Source organism: Bicyclus anynana, chromosome 1 (assembly GCF_947172395.1).
Source record: "Bicyclus anynana chromosome 1, ilBicAnyn1.1, whole genome shotgun sequence".
Taxonomy (NCBI): Eukaryota; Metazoa; Arthropoda; class Insecta; order Lepidoptera; family Nymphalidae; genus Bicyclus; species Bicyclus anynana.
Window position 1 is genome coordinate 1476737 of NC_069083.1, and position 17943 is coordinate 1494679.

Genomic DNA, 17943 nt, shown 5'->3' on the forward strand with positions numbered 1-17943 from the left:
GGACATCCTTAGCAAATCACCATGGAGATTGGAGGTCATCAAAATCATCAAACAATTCTTGCAAAATCTCCTACCTCCTTTGTCAAACCCTTCCTTCTGTCAAACGGTAATGACACAGGCGGTTACGCCAAGGTCGCACGCTATGACATTTACCACTAGACGGCAAGTAATTACCATCGGCTCATGTTAACACTTAACAGCTGTTTCAAGGTTTATTTACGTCGTTTCCGGTTTGGCATGCATATTTTTTTGGTTACAAAGACGATTATGGTTTTTATTATGGTTTTATACGTGTAATTTGTGCATCTTCAAGGCATGAGTGACCTTAATAAGCGAGCGTGTTCCAGTTAAGACCACATCATTAGTTTATATCAGACACTAGCTGACGCCGCGCGGTTTTTCCCGCGTGGTTCCCGTTACCGTAGGAATACGTGGATAATATATAGCCTTATAGCCTTCCACGATATTGGGGCTATCTAGCGCTGAAAGAATTTTTCAAATCGGACCAGTAGTTCCTGAGATAAGAGCGTTCAAACAAAAAAAACAAACAAACAAAATCAAATCAAAATCAATCATATTACGTTTACGGATATAGCAATGCTGATTGTTGGCAGAAATAAACATGCCTGTGGTCAATGACGTGCTCTTCATAGATTCAAAAAAGCACTGCCTACCCTGAGGGCTCAATACAAACTTTTGTTTTGTTGAATACAGTTCAACAAGGATTTTTCAAATTTTTACTTATAGTGCACACCCTAGTTAAAAACCTTATGCACGCCACCGCCTGTGGTACTTTCCCGGACAAGCTTATTCATTAAAAGCTACTATAAACGTTATTGTTATTGAACAAGAGTTCATTAAGGAAGAAAGGTTTGACCTTAAAGTGCCAACACGTATAACACTTCTCTATAACCGTGGCTACTCTAAACCGTATGTAAATAAATATAATAGGAAGTAACAGTTCGCACGCACGTCCGATAGCCAATAACGACACCGTTAGCTTGACATTGCGTGCACAGGTGATTTGAGCACGGTAAGCAGTAACAAAACTGCTGATGATTTTGTTTTCTACTGAAGGCTCGTTTTATTCCTCAACAGGACGCAAGATGAGAAGGCCAAAGAAGATTTATGGTTAGAGTGCATGAAAGAGAGTGTGTTAAAGAAGTGGTGATTAAAGCGAAATTGAAAAGAAAAACATAGTTTGACGACCCCACTAAAGAGGGTAAAGACAAGATGATGAAAATGATGAGAATGCCTCAATAACTCTATGGTATAACTCTAAGCTTACCCTCTCTTTCCCTAAGCAATGTTTTTATAGTTTTATGGAGTACACTTTCCCTGAGTAGTGTCAGGTATGGTTGCATGGAGTGTACAATTGTGCACTACCTATACCTAACCGGACAAGTTAGAATCGAGCGAAGAAACATGCTCGCGCTCAGTAGCGGCGAGAGTAATCGATTGTTTGTTATTAGTCCACGCTCCACAATAGCCCATTGTGATTTGAAATCGTATTTATCTGTGCATCTCTGTAATCTTTGTATGGTTTAAATGTATAAGCGGGTTGGCTAGAAGGAACATCAAAAGGTCGTACGTTCAAGCCATAAAATTAACTCGACATGCTTCTTTTGATTGAATTGAAAAAATATTATTCTAATAGAGATAGATTAACTGTTGAGTTTTTACTGGCTTTTGAGGCAGCGGAACCTGCCTCACGAGCACACAGAACTCAAACATTCAAAAGTGAAATAGAATATTAAAAGAGATATAACCTTGACCTAGTCTAAACCAATTTTATTGTACGACAAAATCAGTAAAGTATCGAAATAGACCATGACTCGATAAACTAAAAGTGTTCTAATTATTATCATTCCCCCGACAAGGCCTTTGCGATATTGTTGGACAGACAAACATTGCTAATTTGAACCTTAATGACTTGGAATATACCTAATACAGCGACCATTAATGTCCATTTAAACGGCCTACATGTCATAAAAGCAGAGGCGTATAAAATTATTCTGCTTAGGGCTGCCTCGCAAATTCTACAGTTACAAGTACATTTATTATTTATTAATCTAGACGCAAAAGAGTTTGTTTGTATATTGTTTAAACACCCTAATCATTAAAACTACCTATTAAAATATTTTCGCATATGTGATTGCCTGATGACTTATGATTATATACTGAGGTTTGAGATGAGGAAACTTAGAGTGTTCTATAAAATCAAAAAGGATATGGGTTTACCGCGCTGACGAAGTCTTACGCGTCTGCTAAATTGTTACACTGCAAAGTCTGTCTTTGACTCGGAGAGCATGTTAAGTAGGTCCCAGTCATTATTATTGACATCTAATAATGATCACAAAGTTAAAATCTTAAGCCCGCAAACGAAAAGACTAGTGGTCTTAGGTCTTAGTTCCAAAACCATTCGATAGCCTGAGCCTGTCTTGCAGTGGGCAAAGTGGGCTATTAAAATAGGCTCATAATGATAAATGCAGACAACCCTAGCTCAGCGTACCCAAATAGGTACAAATTACAATAATTTGTAAGTAGGCCGGCTCCCAGGACGTGACAGCCCACAGTCAAAAAATGGACACAGAGATCACACAATTATACGTTCTGTTCGTACTGACGCTTGTGCGTGGGCCGACAATAACTGCTTGTTACGAGAAATAATTACACGGACTCTATAACTATAATGGAACGATTTTAATCACTTTTCCCATAATAAGTCGAAGGTAATCTGTCTATTCATATTTATCGGGAAATACTCGGACATCGGAAATCCATATTACTCAGCAATTTGACTTCTAGTGATCAAATACTTCAGATTAAACTAAAGATTTATTTTAAACAAAAATTTCATTTAATTCTAGAATACAGCCCCTCTAACCAAGTGTCACATGGCTACAGGGGCAGTTTAGCAAGTTTAACTTTTATGAAACTAAAAAGATTACTTTACTAAACTAAGACGACTAAGCTCAATACGACCTCTAACTCAATCCTTACGTACATGTTTCATGATGTCATCGTTTCTGTAACTACGGAGGTCAACAGCATTTACGAGTATCTCAAACAGTTTTTTTCATGTCTGTTACGAATGCTACAACTTAGATTTTACTAAATTACTTTTTTTGAAACAATTTTTTTGCGCAACAGATCAGCCAAGCTAGGCTGTCTAACGCAGTAGCTCTCTATAAAAAAAATACAAAAATGTATACTAAGGAACTACTGGTCCGATTTGAAAAATTCTTTCGGTGTTAGATAGCCCATTAATCGAGGAAGGCTATAGGCTATATTATCCCTGTATTCCTAACAGAACAGGAACCACGCAGGTAAAACAGCGCGGGGTCAGCTAGTAAATAATAATAGATCTCCTTATAGTGATAAACGATTCTTTTATATTATGTCGTAAGTAATATCTTCTTAGTTGTCTACTGCTGCTGCTAGTGTCTATGATTTCTGCGAAGCTACACAAAGAGATATTTGTCTATTTCTTTTCACGGGTTATGACGATGATCGTATGACTATAATGCCTAAGCATAAGGAGTCTAGAAGAGTTATCTAAGGCTAGGCCTAAGGTAAGGTAAGGGCACCATAGACACTGATCAGGGGAGCCCGTGTTTTTGCTCTTAGATAATCTCTATAGCCCCATAACTCTACAACGGGACATGATAGGTGGTTAGTTAGATGTTTTTGCGACATGGAATGTAACGGTGGTCGTTTAATTTGTGGGCCGGAGTAGCGGACCCTTGGCGCCGAGACCTTGGCGACCTTCATAACAACTGGTTTGTTTTAGTGCATCTGCGAATACCTGCACAGGTCATGCGTATGTATATGAAATTATAATGACTCCATGTTTCAGAGATCGGTACGTTAAGTCGCAGGGTCGGTCATTAAAGACTCAATAACTCTAAAACTTTATGCGATTACGTACGTATCGGTATCGCCTTATTGTACACTAGCGGACGCCCGCGACTTCGTCCGCGTGAAAATCGTTGTAAACTTTCAACTACCCCTACCCTACCACTACCCTACCCCTGCCCTACCCCTGCCCTACCCCTACCCTACACTACTCTACCCTACCCCTACCCTACCCCTACCCTACCCTACCCTACCCTACCCCTACCCTACACTACCCCTACCCTACCCTACCCTACCCCTACCCTACTCATTAAGGCTGCACTTCTTTATTTAATACCCCCCCCCCCGCAAGTCGCGTCGAGCGCGGCAACCGTTACACAAAAATAATCCATATAGCATGAATTAGTATTCACGCGCGATGGTTTAGCGTATTTCTTGTATAACTTTGGTGTTTCTTTACCGATTTTGATGATTTTTTTTTTATTGAATAGGTAATAATGTTAACTTTTTTTGTTAGGGATGAGTGATGAGAGTTATTAACATAAGAGTAGACAAATTTAATTAGAAAGCTCCGAACTGCTAAGCTATCGGGAGTTACACGTGCTATTGTGAGTCAACCATAAAAGATAGACATATATATGCTGTTGTGTTTTTATAGATAATTTTAAGGAGAACATTTCCGTCATACATGATTTCTATGTAGCTTTAACCAATAAGGCTGTACACGCGACGGAAACTTAAAAAATTGAGTAACTTCCCCCGTTTTCTCAACATTTCTCTTCACTGCTCTGCTCCTATTGATCGTAGCGTAATGAAAAGTATACTATAACCTGCCCAGGAGTATGTAGAATAATTGTACCAAGTTTCGTTAAAATCCGTCCAGTAGTTTTTGTTTCTATAAAGAACATACAGACAGACAGACAGACAGACAGACAGACAGACAGACAGACAGACAGACAGACAAAAATTTTACTGATTGCATTTTTGGCATCAGTATCGATCACTAATCACCCCCTGATAGTTATTTTGGAAATATATTTCATGTACAGAATTGACCTCTCTACAGATTTATTATAAGTATAGATGACAAGTTATTATATCATCATCATTAACAACGCATTTTCGGCTCACTGTTGTGCATGAGTCTCCTCTCAGAATGGGAGGAGTTAGGTCTTAGTCCACCACGCTGGCTCAATGCGGATTGGCAGACTTCACACACCTAGAAAATTAGAAAAGTTCTCAGGTATGCTCGATATTTTTCCTTTACCGTATGAGACACGTTAAAAAGCACATAACTGAAAAGTTGGAAGTGCATGCCTCAGCATAGCCTCAACTTTAAAGACTACTTTAAATACCTCATTGTGATACATTAGTAGCTGTAGAAACCTTCCGCTCAATCTATCTTAGTCCATAGCGTTTGTCTTGTCATATTCAGCAATTTCCGTCACAGCGCTAAGTGCGGCGATAATTTACACCGACATTATATACCGACAACGCCGGTGTCGGCGTAATAATGTCTATCTATTCATCGGCCGGTCGATAATGGCCGATCTTACGCAACCCGTGAAGCAATAAGTGAATTTGACGGTCATTCGACAGCCGCGCCGCACCGCAAAGTGATGGCAACCTCGTGTGATGATTGAGACTGGAAACTTGAGTGTACGAACGAATGAATGGCTGATTGATTTATTGAATTAATGAAGAATGAATGTACATGAATTAAGTATATCGACTGAACTTTATGTAGCAGATGAAATATTAGTTGTAGGTAATCATGACACATCCTATGGTTATAGTTTGTGTCTATCTACTTTTGGAAGTCTGTTTGGTTTTGGATGTAGTGGTGTACAGACATGTATTTAATAAGACAGCTGTCAGACTCAGTGTATTAATTAAGGACAGTTCTTTGACGAAACGAATCTTTAACATACACGCTTAGTCTGACATGGCCATCTTACAAACTTCCCGGAATCATCACTATTAGTCAATGGACGTCCATTGCGGGACTACTATGAATGGAAGACTAATTAGGGGACTCAATGGAGACTATAGATGCAACTGAAAGTCATGTGTTTGTCCCAAATAGTATCTATGGTAATGTATAGTTACACTACAAAGAATACCCCTGACCTCCGACTGACCCCCGATTGGGGGACTGTTAACTTGTGGAAACATAGTGTAACCAGCTTCTCTGTTACACCAGGGAGCTACTGGTTAGAGCAAAACTAAAGAATCCAAGGCGTCCACTGCTGGACATAGGCCTCTTGCATGGACCTCCAAGCACAACGATCCCCAACCGCCAGCATCCAGCGACTCCCTGCAACCCGCTTGATATCCTCGGTCCACCTAGTGGGGGGTCGACCAACACTGCGCTTCCCGGTGCGGGGTCGCCATTCCAGCGACTTGGGACCCCAACGTCCATCGGCTCTTCGAACTATGTGGCTTGCCCATTCCCACTTCATTGAACTATGTCGGTGACTTTGGTTAGTCTGCGGATCTCCTCATTCCTGATTCGATCACGCAGAGAAACTTCCATAAATAGATGATAATAATTATGTAGGTGATAAAAAAAAAACATTTTAACACCTCAAACTTTACAATGAAGCGAAAAGTGCGAAGTAAAGTTCCATTTGACAAAAATAGTCACACATTACGCAAGCGTATTGTCCACCTGTGATATTACATAACCGATAGAGCCTCTAATGATAATGCATAGTAAGAAACGGAAATGAAATCGAAGAATAATTACAATTAGCCTTTTTTTACCTTTAACAATCATTGTCAGACTGATTGCGATCGACACACGTAATAGAGTCATCACGTAGAGTATTAAATAGAAAGTTTAATAAAAATAGTAGAATCGTACCGGTCGAAAGAGAAATTACATGTTCGTTATCGAGCCGATAGTTTTAATAAATACACGTGTTTATCTCGACGTTATGTCGTCGATAATTACGACATCATTACAGAATAGGCTATTGATGGGTTCGACAATCGATAGATATCATTTTAAATACATCTTAAAAGTTACCTAATCGAGCGTGATTTTCTTTTTTCGCATGACGCGTATGGGATTGACATAACAACGCGAGTCATCTGGTTGAATGAAGCTACTGTTACACATGCTCATTTCAAGCACGAAAGCATGCTACTATTGAGCAGTTGCTACTTATTAGCATGTGGTTTGTTTGCTAATAATGAGCATTGCTAATAATTACTAATAATGTCGTGCGATTTATGAGCATGATACTTGCTGAGCGTGTGGAAGGGGGTGTGCTTTTAGTGCGTTTGAACAGATTTACTTAATGAGTATGCTAGTCGATCAGCATTGCTATTCTGTATTCTATTAACCTTCATCTCTCGCTGTCTAACACGATACTATAGACAGAGAGCGATAGATACAAATTAGCATGTGTAATTGGAATGTTTGCTTTGAGTATGCTTATTCAGGAGCATAGTTAAAAATAGCATGATTATTGCTAGCAAATGTAAACTGATGATAAGCTTGCTCGTATGGGGCATACTTAATAGCACGTTTTTAACTTGCTATTTTAGAGCATGTGTTTTTTTTATTCTTAACATGTTAACCCTTGACTGAAATCTCACCTGATGGTAAGTGACGATACAATCTAAGATGGAAGCGGGCTAACTTCTTAGGAGGAGGATGAAAATCCACACCCCTTTCCATTCCATTAATATAATATACAAGACGGAACGTTGTTGTTGGCGAATGTTTTGAAACGTCATAAAATTCGTTTGTTTGTACCGGTTCAGTAGGTAAAATTTGCTCAGAAGAGCCGACAAGAAACTCAACAGTTGCTCTTTACGCAGCACCTATGAGAAACACAGGAATACACAGTGAGAGAATTTACTGAAACTCCCAACACAGCAAATCAAACAGGGACACAATAACTAAGTGAGTCTAAACGGAAAAATGCCCTTGATCTATCTGCAGTAGCCTGTATTATCTGGGCCCGCAGCCTTGAGTGCTAAGGTCCAAGGCACGGGCATTCAAATCGACCGTTACCTACGTAAAACACAGGTCATTACAGTGAGAGAATTCATAGAAACTCCCAACACAGCAAATCAATCAGAGACACAATAACTGAGTCTAAACAGAAGAATGTCCTTGACCTATCTGCAGGAACCTGTATAATCTGGGCCCGCAGCCTTGAGTGCTAAGGCCAAGGCGTGGACACTACAATCAAATGTTACCTACGTAAAACACAGATCAACACAGTGAGAGAATTCACTGAAACTCCCAACACAGTAAATCAATCAGAGACACAATAACTGAGTCTAAACAGAAAGCTGCCCTTGACCTATCTGCAATAACCTGTATAATCTGGGCCCGCAGCCTTGACTGCCAAGGCCCAAGGTGCGGGCACACAAATCGGCCGCCCGTACCGTTAGCCGATGTAACGGCGCGGCCGACTGGACGCGACACGCTCGGCTAGACGCTACTGTGCGCTTCAATTCATATTTTATTGATAAGTGTATATGTATACACATCTATCACGTATTTCACAAGCTATATTTGTTATACAAAATTGCAGTGGAAATAAGAATGTATTTATAAATACCCAAAAGGAAGAAAAGAGTTTGTTTGCTTGTTTGTTTGTTTGATTGAACGCGCTAATCTCAGGAACTACTGGTCCGTTTTGAAAAATTCTTTTATATTATCCCCGTATCCCTACAGGAACGAAAACCACGCGGGTAAACCGCGCGGCGTCAGCTAGTATAACATAAATAGAAATATGTCTATATGGTTATCAAAAATCACAATGTAATGTTGTATTAGATACGTTTAAAAAAAGCGAATACGAAACTAGACATTTTTGAAATTTTTCTTGGAGGTTCACTCTAATCTCAATCAAGTAAGTATAGTAGTAGTAATAGTAGAAGCTAGTATTTGTGTTGGTCTTTGGTTTCTTTGTTTGGGGGTTTGTTTGTTGGTGTTAGTTTATGCATACTCTGCAATTAAACAATTGCAGAGCATGCATAATCTGCGATTATAGATAGGTAGACGATGGTTATATTATACTTTAAAAGAAATCAAAGATTGACCATATTATTATTCATTCTTCTTACAGCGGCAATATTGCGGCAAGCCTCGTACGTATCGTGGTTTGCGGAGATATTGAAGTATTAGTTATTTTGTTCCATCATATAGTACTAGGTACTTCTAAAATTGCGACAGAGAATCTTATACAAAAGTCAGGTCTATGCAACAGTTCAATATAAAGCACTAAAACAATACGCATTACAAAACGTATGCATCGGGCACTTCCTGGCTGTCCTAGTGGCATTTAGATTACAAAGAGAGTAGCGGTGGGCGGCACTCGGGCAGCATCGAGCGCTGTCAAAGGAAAGGTTTCGGTTTGGAAAGATGCCGATCCTCGGCGAAATGTCCGGTTTGCTCAACAAACCTGTCGCCGGTAGGGCTGTCTCTCGCCGAACAAGACAGTAAACAAATAATTTTATATATTATTTAAGTTATTGTTATTGTCTAATATAGAAAACATGTTGAAATTAGCCCAGCTGCAGCTTTAAATAAAAAGATACGAAAATTCACAAGAACAGCAATAGAGTATTGTTATGAAAGTAGCTGTCATAGATGAAAATATAGTGTGTTATGTGAAGTTTTGTAATTTTTTGGTCTTCTAATCTACTATACTACTTTCAGTTACAAGATTAATAAAGAAATTAATAATAAACAGACAAGCCGAAAAGGAAAAAGTATCAAAATACTTGGACCTTGCTCACGAGATTACCGCCATGTGGAATATTGAGTCAACTTTTATTGTTCCGATAGTTGTTTCAGTCAATGGTCTTATAGCGAAAAGCTTCGACCAACACCTTAAGAAACTTTCGCTTAACTGTTGGATCAAGAGTCGGATACAAAAGGCAGTGATTCTTGAGACGGCGTTGTGAGGAGGTTCCTCACTTTGGAGCCCTGACCACCGGTTGCTTGGGCATTGAAATGTCCCGCGGCGGGAGAGTTGTATTTTATACTTATATTGTTAAAAAAATTAAAAAAAGAACTAATAAATAAATGAGAGAAAATGAAAAAAACAGACAATACATATTGTTCTAATGCAGAAAAAAATTCTACAAGACAATGTTTCGATGAAGATATAAAAAGAAAGTTTGTTTCCCAATAGGGACAGCCCTATTTAAAAAGGAATGCGGGTCCAAGGCAGCGGTATGAAAGTGTGATTCTGATTCAATCGACAAACACACAACAACTGATTGATTAATCGATTCCCTCAAGCCCGACGTTGATTTCGAAAATGATTTATTCGAGAGTACCGCTTCTAATACATGCGAATTACTTAACGAATGCGCCGAATATCAATAGTTATGATTAGCTGTCCATCACATTACGATGACTTTGAGTATGCCGAATACAACATAATAGCTTTGAGTATAAAATGCCGTATACGATATTATTAATATCTGAGTTACTATTTAATTAAATGAATATTTAAAAGAAAACTTTTTACATGTGAATTTTGTAAGTATTTTAACAAAAATGTTTAAAATTTTATTTTAAATAGCAAAAATGAAGTTTAGTATCAAGAAATTTTTTTTTTTGAAAATTCATTTTTTTTTAATAATCTCTAGTAACGTTCTAACATAGAAAAGGCAGACATAAAAGCTAATAAAGTATGACAGACGTCTGTAAATTATCCCGTCACAAGATAGGCATTTGCTTAACGGCTTTTTGCAATTTCTGAGAACAAGTTGTATCAACGGATTGGAAAACAGGTAACGAAATACATGCTATGAAATATATAAATTGAAGGTTCATTTTCCTCATTGAATGTTCATATATCGGCGCATAGTAAAATCATGTAGGTATAGTAAAATCAGCTGATTTTACTTTTAAATTACTGCATTTCATGTGTGTCACGAATCATTTCAAGGGGATATTGTTTTAAGTTGAAGACAATTCAAGTTACGATCCAAGCCGAGTGAACATTCGATCAATATCGAATGAAATCTTCACAACAATCACATGACATGAACTTCTAAATAACATCCATAATAACATAAAGTATGTAAACTTCTTTTTATAAATATCATAATGATAACGTTTCTTCTTTTAGGCATTATTATCAATGGTCAATTGAAAGGCGCTGTTAAAGTAATTCTTAAATCCAGAATTGGTATGATGACTCCATTTAAAGTATCTATCTATCACTCGATTAATATATGTATTATTAATATAATACGCAGTAGTTTGGTTGATACCACTACCTCATTACGAAACCTCTGAAAAATAATAGCATTGAGTTTAGTAGGGATGTCTCTAATTATGTACCTGTTGATAAAAAGGCTCACTTAAATTCTAACCGCAGAGTATTTAAATTTGTATTTAAACCATATTTGATATCCTATCACTTGCAAAGATTTTATACTATCATAGGTATAAAATCGTTGAATATGTTTAAAATGTAGCCTTATCTGCCGGTGCCTAACTGTTTTGTTTACTTATTTTATTGCTTTCCATTATATCTATTACAACATTAGAGTAGATAATAGTATCTGTGACATTAAATAATTTATTAAGTGGAACACCTCATTTGAGGTCAAAATGTTGCACAGGAAGTTATACGCATTTAGATTTGTTTACGTTCTTAGAATTCGTAATCAGCGTTTTCTTTACATGTTATATTTGTAACAACAATATTATAATGAGGTTATTTTTGCGATCGATTTTGGATGTTTTGCTGCGCACGTGATTAGTAAAAATATCAATATGAATGAAAATGTATCGATTAATTCAGTGTTTAGTTTTCTGATAGGAAACTTTCTTTTTGCAAATTCATTTGTAACATTATAATCCTATCCTACTAATATTATAAACGCAAAAAATTCGCTTCATTACGAATATGTGCTTAAAACTGACAAGAATAATTACAAGCAGAAGAAAGACAAAGCCGATATATCTATGGCATGGGTTTGTTCAAAAATAGTCTATAATTATGAACTGTCTTTTAAAGCAAAAGGCCGTCGATATGACAAATATTTCACATATACATGTAATTTTTGCGCGAACAATATTCGTACATTTGAAACGGCTAAATGGGTAATTAGTATTCTCTTGATTATCGACGTGTGACGAATGAGTACTTAAAATAAATTGTAATTATTCACAAACCTGGTTGTAATGTTTTGCGAAATAATTGCAAAACTGATAAATTAGCTCTATATAAAATGGTACGTGTAACATAATTGTGAGTCCATTAAGCGGCTGACGATAGAGATCGGTATGTGGCAACACTGGCAGTGGCAAACGAATCAGATGTACTCGGGGATTCAATAGAGGTGTTTTTGAGCATACAGATGAGCGAATAAGTTTAATTAATTTAGAGATTAGTGAGGAGAGATCGCCCAGAGAGGCAACGTTAAGCAGCATCGCTGAGTTTCACTTAAAGACATTTTATGTAGTTGCGATGATGAATTTATAATATTGTTTTTATAGCAGTCAAGATATGTATAAATACTTGTTGATAAACCAAATGGCCCATAGTGAATGAAGTAGTACATTGCTCTAAACATTGGAACACTTCAAAGGTCATAATAATGTGCTGCTCTGAGTCCATCAATCCTTGACGTTAAGTTAATGTTAAGTTTCATGATCCTATAATTATAATTACACAGATATTCCTTTAGACTAGAAATCAGAGAAATAAACATACTCGAGACAAGCTCTGTCACAAAAAGCTCTATTTCTACCGTTTGCCATTGAGCCAAGCAAGTGGTCTAAAATAGAACCTGTCTGGTCTAGAAATGTTTCAATTTGTGGGTTCTTATAATGCAAGATAGAGTGAAATATGGCTGGATAGGCTGACGTTTGACCTTGATCTCAACTGATGGTAAGTGTAGATATAATCTTAGATAGAACACACTTTAGTTTTATACTCTTGTATTAAAGATAATCAAGTTATATCAGGAATCAGACCTATAAAAGGGTAACGCCTCGTTTTTGGTCTTGATACAAATAAATGTTTGTGCGAATCTAACTGTGCTGACACAGAATCTCTGTATCTACTGTCATACCTTCATAATGGTTGTCGTCGTCGTCGTTGCTGTGCGCGGTGCTGATCTGTCGGCACAAGTCCTCGTACTCCGCCCAGTAGGCCGCCAGCGCCGCGGGGTCCGGCGCGCGCGCCGGCAGCGGCACTGACATGTGCACCTCCGGGGTCTCCTGTAAACAAGGGAACAGTTTGAATATTTGCCACAACGTTCTTAAACTATCGTCGTCAACCCATATACGGCTCACTGCTGAGCTCGAGTCTCCTCTCAGAATGAGAGGGGTTAGGCCAATAGTCCGCTGGCCAAATGCGGATTGGCAGACTTCACAAACGCAGAGAATTAAGATATCCTCTGGTGTGCAGGTTTCCGAGGCACGATGTTTTCCTTCACCGTTTGAGACACGTGTTAATTAATTTCTTAAAATGCACACAACTGAAAAGTTGAGTTGAGAGAGAGTTGCACTTAACCTTGTTAATTGTCTTAAACTATAAATCTTACTAGTATTATAAACGCGAAAGTTTGTATGGATATATGTTGGATTGGATGTTTGTTACTCTTTAACGTCGCTACTACTTAAGCGACTTGGCTGTTATTTGGAATGGAAATAGATTTTACTCTGGATTAATACATAGGCTACTTTTTATCCCGAAAAAATCCATGGATTTCTGATATTTGCGAATACCTGTTGATTTTACTGGTATGAATGTTCGTTACTCTTTCACGCCTCGGCTACTGAACCGAATCACCTGAAATTTGAAGTAGGGATAGATAGTCTGGCTTAATAAATAGGCTACTTTTCATCCCGGGAAAATCCATGGTTCCCGCGGGGTTCGTGAAAACTGAATTTTATGCGGACGAAGTCGCTGGAGTCCGCTATAACGATATAACCAAAATCTCAGACATTTAGATGAATGTTGGTACAGTGGTATGTGGACTTTTAAGCAGAACATCGGTTACTTTTTATCCCGTAAAATCCATGGTTCCTGCGGGATTTATAAAAACGAAATTTACTCCAAAGAAGTCGCGGGCGTCAGCTACTACGTAGTATCATTATCATCATTATCAGACGCCCACAGCTGGACATAGGCCTATTGTAAGGACGTACAAACACCACGGTTTTTAACGGCCAGCATCTAGCGACTTTATTAAGCGTTGTCGCCATTTCAACACCTTGCGACCCCAACATCCTTCGAATCTTCAAACTATGCGCCCCATATTATCACAACTCGCTGAGCTATATCAGTGACTTTGATTCTTTGACGGATCTTCTCTTGTATGTAATACATATAATTACTTATTTATCAGATTACATTATTATCTTTTCATAAACAGTGTCAGCAACCTTTGCCACTACAGCCATTTAGTCTCAACACTCGTAGATTGCGAAATACGTTTTAAATGTTAATGATAATAATCTGTTAATAATGTTAAGCGTATTTTATCTTTTACGAGTGCGTTCATTGAATTTAAAAGCCATAGATAAGGTTATCTTATCGTATCTAAATTTAATTACTAGAACATCAAAACGTCAAACACACAAAGGTTTTGGGAACATAAAATTGGAGCTTGCGATTGTGTAGCACAGAGATAACTATAAAATTAAACTATGCTATCTAATTGCAATACATACAATCAATTTAGGCTGTGTGACACTTTAAGGTCGCTGCATACGAAACGGGATTAGGACGTGGACGAGGCGGCGAAGGGACGTTGTTGAATTTATTGAACAAAACGTCATTTATGCTCTCGTGATGTGTGTAAACATTCATGTGCATATTGTATAAAACGATATTTCCAAAACTTGTCAACCCATCCGAGATAAATTACGATAGGTATGCAGCGAGTAACACACAGCCTAAATTGATAATAAAGTGTCGCAATTAGATAGCATAGTTTAATTTTATAATTATATTACTCTTACACATTAAAAATTAATTGTATCTGAATATTAGTAGATATTGAAATCGAAGAATGCAAAAACTGTATTATAATTTCAGTTTTAAATTAAATTAAATTAAAAAGCACGATATCAAAAAAGCTTAGCAACTGTGAATTCTTAATATTTTTGTTGATTTTGATTTATTATAATAAAGAAATTTTACAAGAGTCATGATAATTATTAGAATCATGAACATACCTCTTAATGTGTTTCTATAGACGGTACGACTGGAGCCTTAGTCCATAAGCAAATATCTCAAAGACAAGGCCGTGGAAACCATATTAACGTTAACCGATTAAAGCCGATTAAAGCGGCGCCGACTCAATTAAGAAGCCTTTAATTGAAGTCGACAAGTAATAAATCCTTTATTATCAAACCTCATTGAATTCTACGTTGCATTCCTTAAAATTGCAGAAAATGTAAGCAAAATTAATAAATACCGATATAAAACAACATCCTTCAGCCTTTACCTTTTAATATAGGTAATGGAAGTGATAACTTCTTATGGATGGGTAAACCGCTTCGTAACGTAACGCGTTACGGTATCACTCTGTCTGGCTTCCCTTTCTCTCACGCATACGGCAGCAGGTTTAAGTTATCACTTCTGTCGAGCGTCCCGAGACAGTTTTGAAGTCTTTAATTATTGTTAATTACAATTATTAAAGCTTAATTACTATTTTTAACAATTTGTAATATTTGTAAAGTAAAACATTTCTGCAGCGTCATCATCATCATTATATCAGCCGATGGACGTCCACTGCAGGTCATAGGCTTTTTGTAGGGACTTCCAAACATCACGATACTGAGCCGCCTGCATCAGCGAATCCCTGCGACTCGATTGATGTCGTCGGTCCACCTTGTCTACTTACACTACGCTTTGTAGTGCGAGGTCGCCATTCCAGCGTCTTAGGACCCCAACGAACATCGGCTATTCGGCTATTTCTGCATATTTCCAAGAAAAGTGTTATTTGTAATCCATCTGAATTTTTTTTTTTTTAAGTAGGTACCTATTAATATAAATCTTACTTATACCTGCATGAATACTTTATAATACATTGAAGAAACGTCTACATAAATCTGCTTTGACGGTCTCAGTGTTAAATTAGCAATTTGACGCTAACACTTTATCACACAAATTCCTGCACTCGAATAGGTGTGGTCGTATGAATTTAGGCGAGACCGTCATTAATAGGACATTGAAATTTTAAAAATGAGCTATAAATTATCTTTAATGCGAGGTTCAAAATATTTTTATTCAAAATTAGATTTGCGTTAATCCATTTAAATAAGTTGACGTGTTTAAATATTTGGAGCAAAAAATGTGATGCTATTACGGACCGTTCACGGTCAACGTCATTTTAAAACTAAATTTACATAATACACTATGATTTAGGTACTTTACGATGTAATGACCATCCCAACCAATGCGACACAAAAATATTAAAAATAGATAAAATAAAATACTTTGACGCGATGAAACTTTCAGACCAGTTCCAAAGTTAACCTCAAGTAACTTCTAAAAGAAAGTTAAGTTGATAAATTATTGGCAGGTCTTTATGGAATTCAACGCACCGCAAAAAATATGTTAATGAACACCGGTTAATAGTTTTATTATAAATGAAGCTCATAAAATCGAGTCACATTCAAAAAGTAATAATGAATGTAGGGATTATAAAACACGAAATGAATGAAATACTCGAATACAATACCACTGATGTTTGAGTTCATACAAAATGTAATTATGACATTCGATAATGACCTTTATTCCAATGTCAATCGGCTTGAATTTTCATGAGGTTGTAAAAAGCCCCTTGAAATTTATAATGATTCAGCCTTTTGACGCAGACATATGTTCTACAACTTGTTTACTTAATGATGAAACCTTGTTTATATTAAAATATGTTATTAATAATATTTTTATCGGTACAAATACATGTGATATACCTATTCTTGAATTCATTAATATTTTGATACTTATCGTTTAATTGAGTACAGTTAGTCTTCTTAATGTTGTTTTTTGCAAACAGTAGGAACACTAATTTAGTAATACGATTCGATTCCACAAAATTCAACTAGTTCTGTCAATATTTTACGATTCTTTTTTATACCGATCAAAATTCGACCATAGTCATTGTTTAAAATTCGAGGAAACCTATACATATAGGTATAATTATCCTTATTCACGTATTATGGCTATAAATTTGCAGTTTGAAATTTCTTACATTTATTTTTCTATTTCTTAAACAATCGTTAATTGTGCTTACTACTTATATCGTATTTTGATTTGAATACTGTGGAGCCTTAACTCCTAATAGATTATACTTTTAAAAAAAGACAGGAAGATAAACTAACTGTTCCCAAAATATTTCTGTTGATAACTTCTCAATAGCTTTCTAAACGTAAAAAGAATCTTGTTTAACAAACATAAGACAACTAATTTTTCGTTAATTATTGTATGTACAGTTGCATATACATTAGGTACTCGTTTTTCAAAGCGTAACTATGGATACCATCCATAGATATACTTTGTACTTCAATAATGTCGCTACTGAACTTCAATCGGAACACAACATCCTCATCCTGTTGCATTTCCGCATTGATTGCTACAGTCAATGAAGTAAAGTACTGTTACATGTATGTAATAATTTTTTTATAGTAATCATTGGCCGAACAAGTAGATAGCTAAACAATAACAGTTTAGTGGAATACCATAGCTTATAAATATGCATAGTCAATAAAGAAAGACTTCGCAGGAATTAATTGCAAGGAACGCGTCTTTTGTGCTTGTCATCCAAGCATAGATGTTAAGCCTAATATGTATGTCATTTCAGTAATAAATACAACAGTAATAAATATGGCGGTATTAGTTCTTCGGGCGATCTCTTCCAAAAAACAGTTTACGATTAATAAGCTAACTGCTAAAGGATAGAAATCTGAGATCACCTCTTATTTTATATATTCCATGAGTATAAAATTCATTGCTTCCATAAAACACAATAAAACTTTGTCAATAACATCAAAAACGCCTCTTGAAGGTGAATGTCACACAATAATGTTCCGGTTCGTAATAAAATTTTATCTGTCCACGTATCTTCATACGA

General features: G+C 36.7%; 1 protein-coding gene across 2 annotated transcripts in view; it reads right to left on the minus strand.

Moving 5' to 3' along the window:
* The window catches only part of LOC112050965 (rho GTPase-activating protein conundrum), a 96806-nt gene that overhangs the window by 49481 nt on the left and 29382 nt on the right, over window positions 1-17943 (minus strand). For both annotated transcript variants that reach the window (XM_024089382.2, XM_024089383.2), the window contains exon 2: window positions 12928-13075. In XM_024089382.2, the coding sequence (XP_023945150.2) occupies window positions 12928-13057 (130 nt within the window). In that variant the 5' untranslated portion in view covers window positions 13058-13075. The remainder of the gene's footprint in view (window positions 1-12927; window positions 13076-17943) is intronic.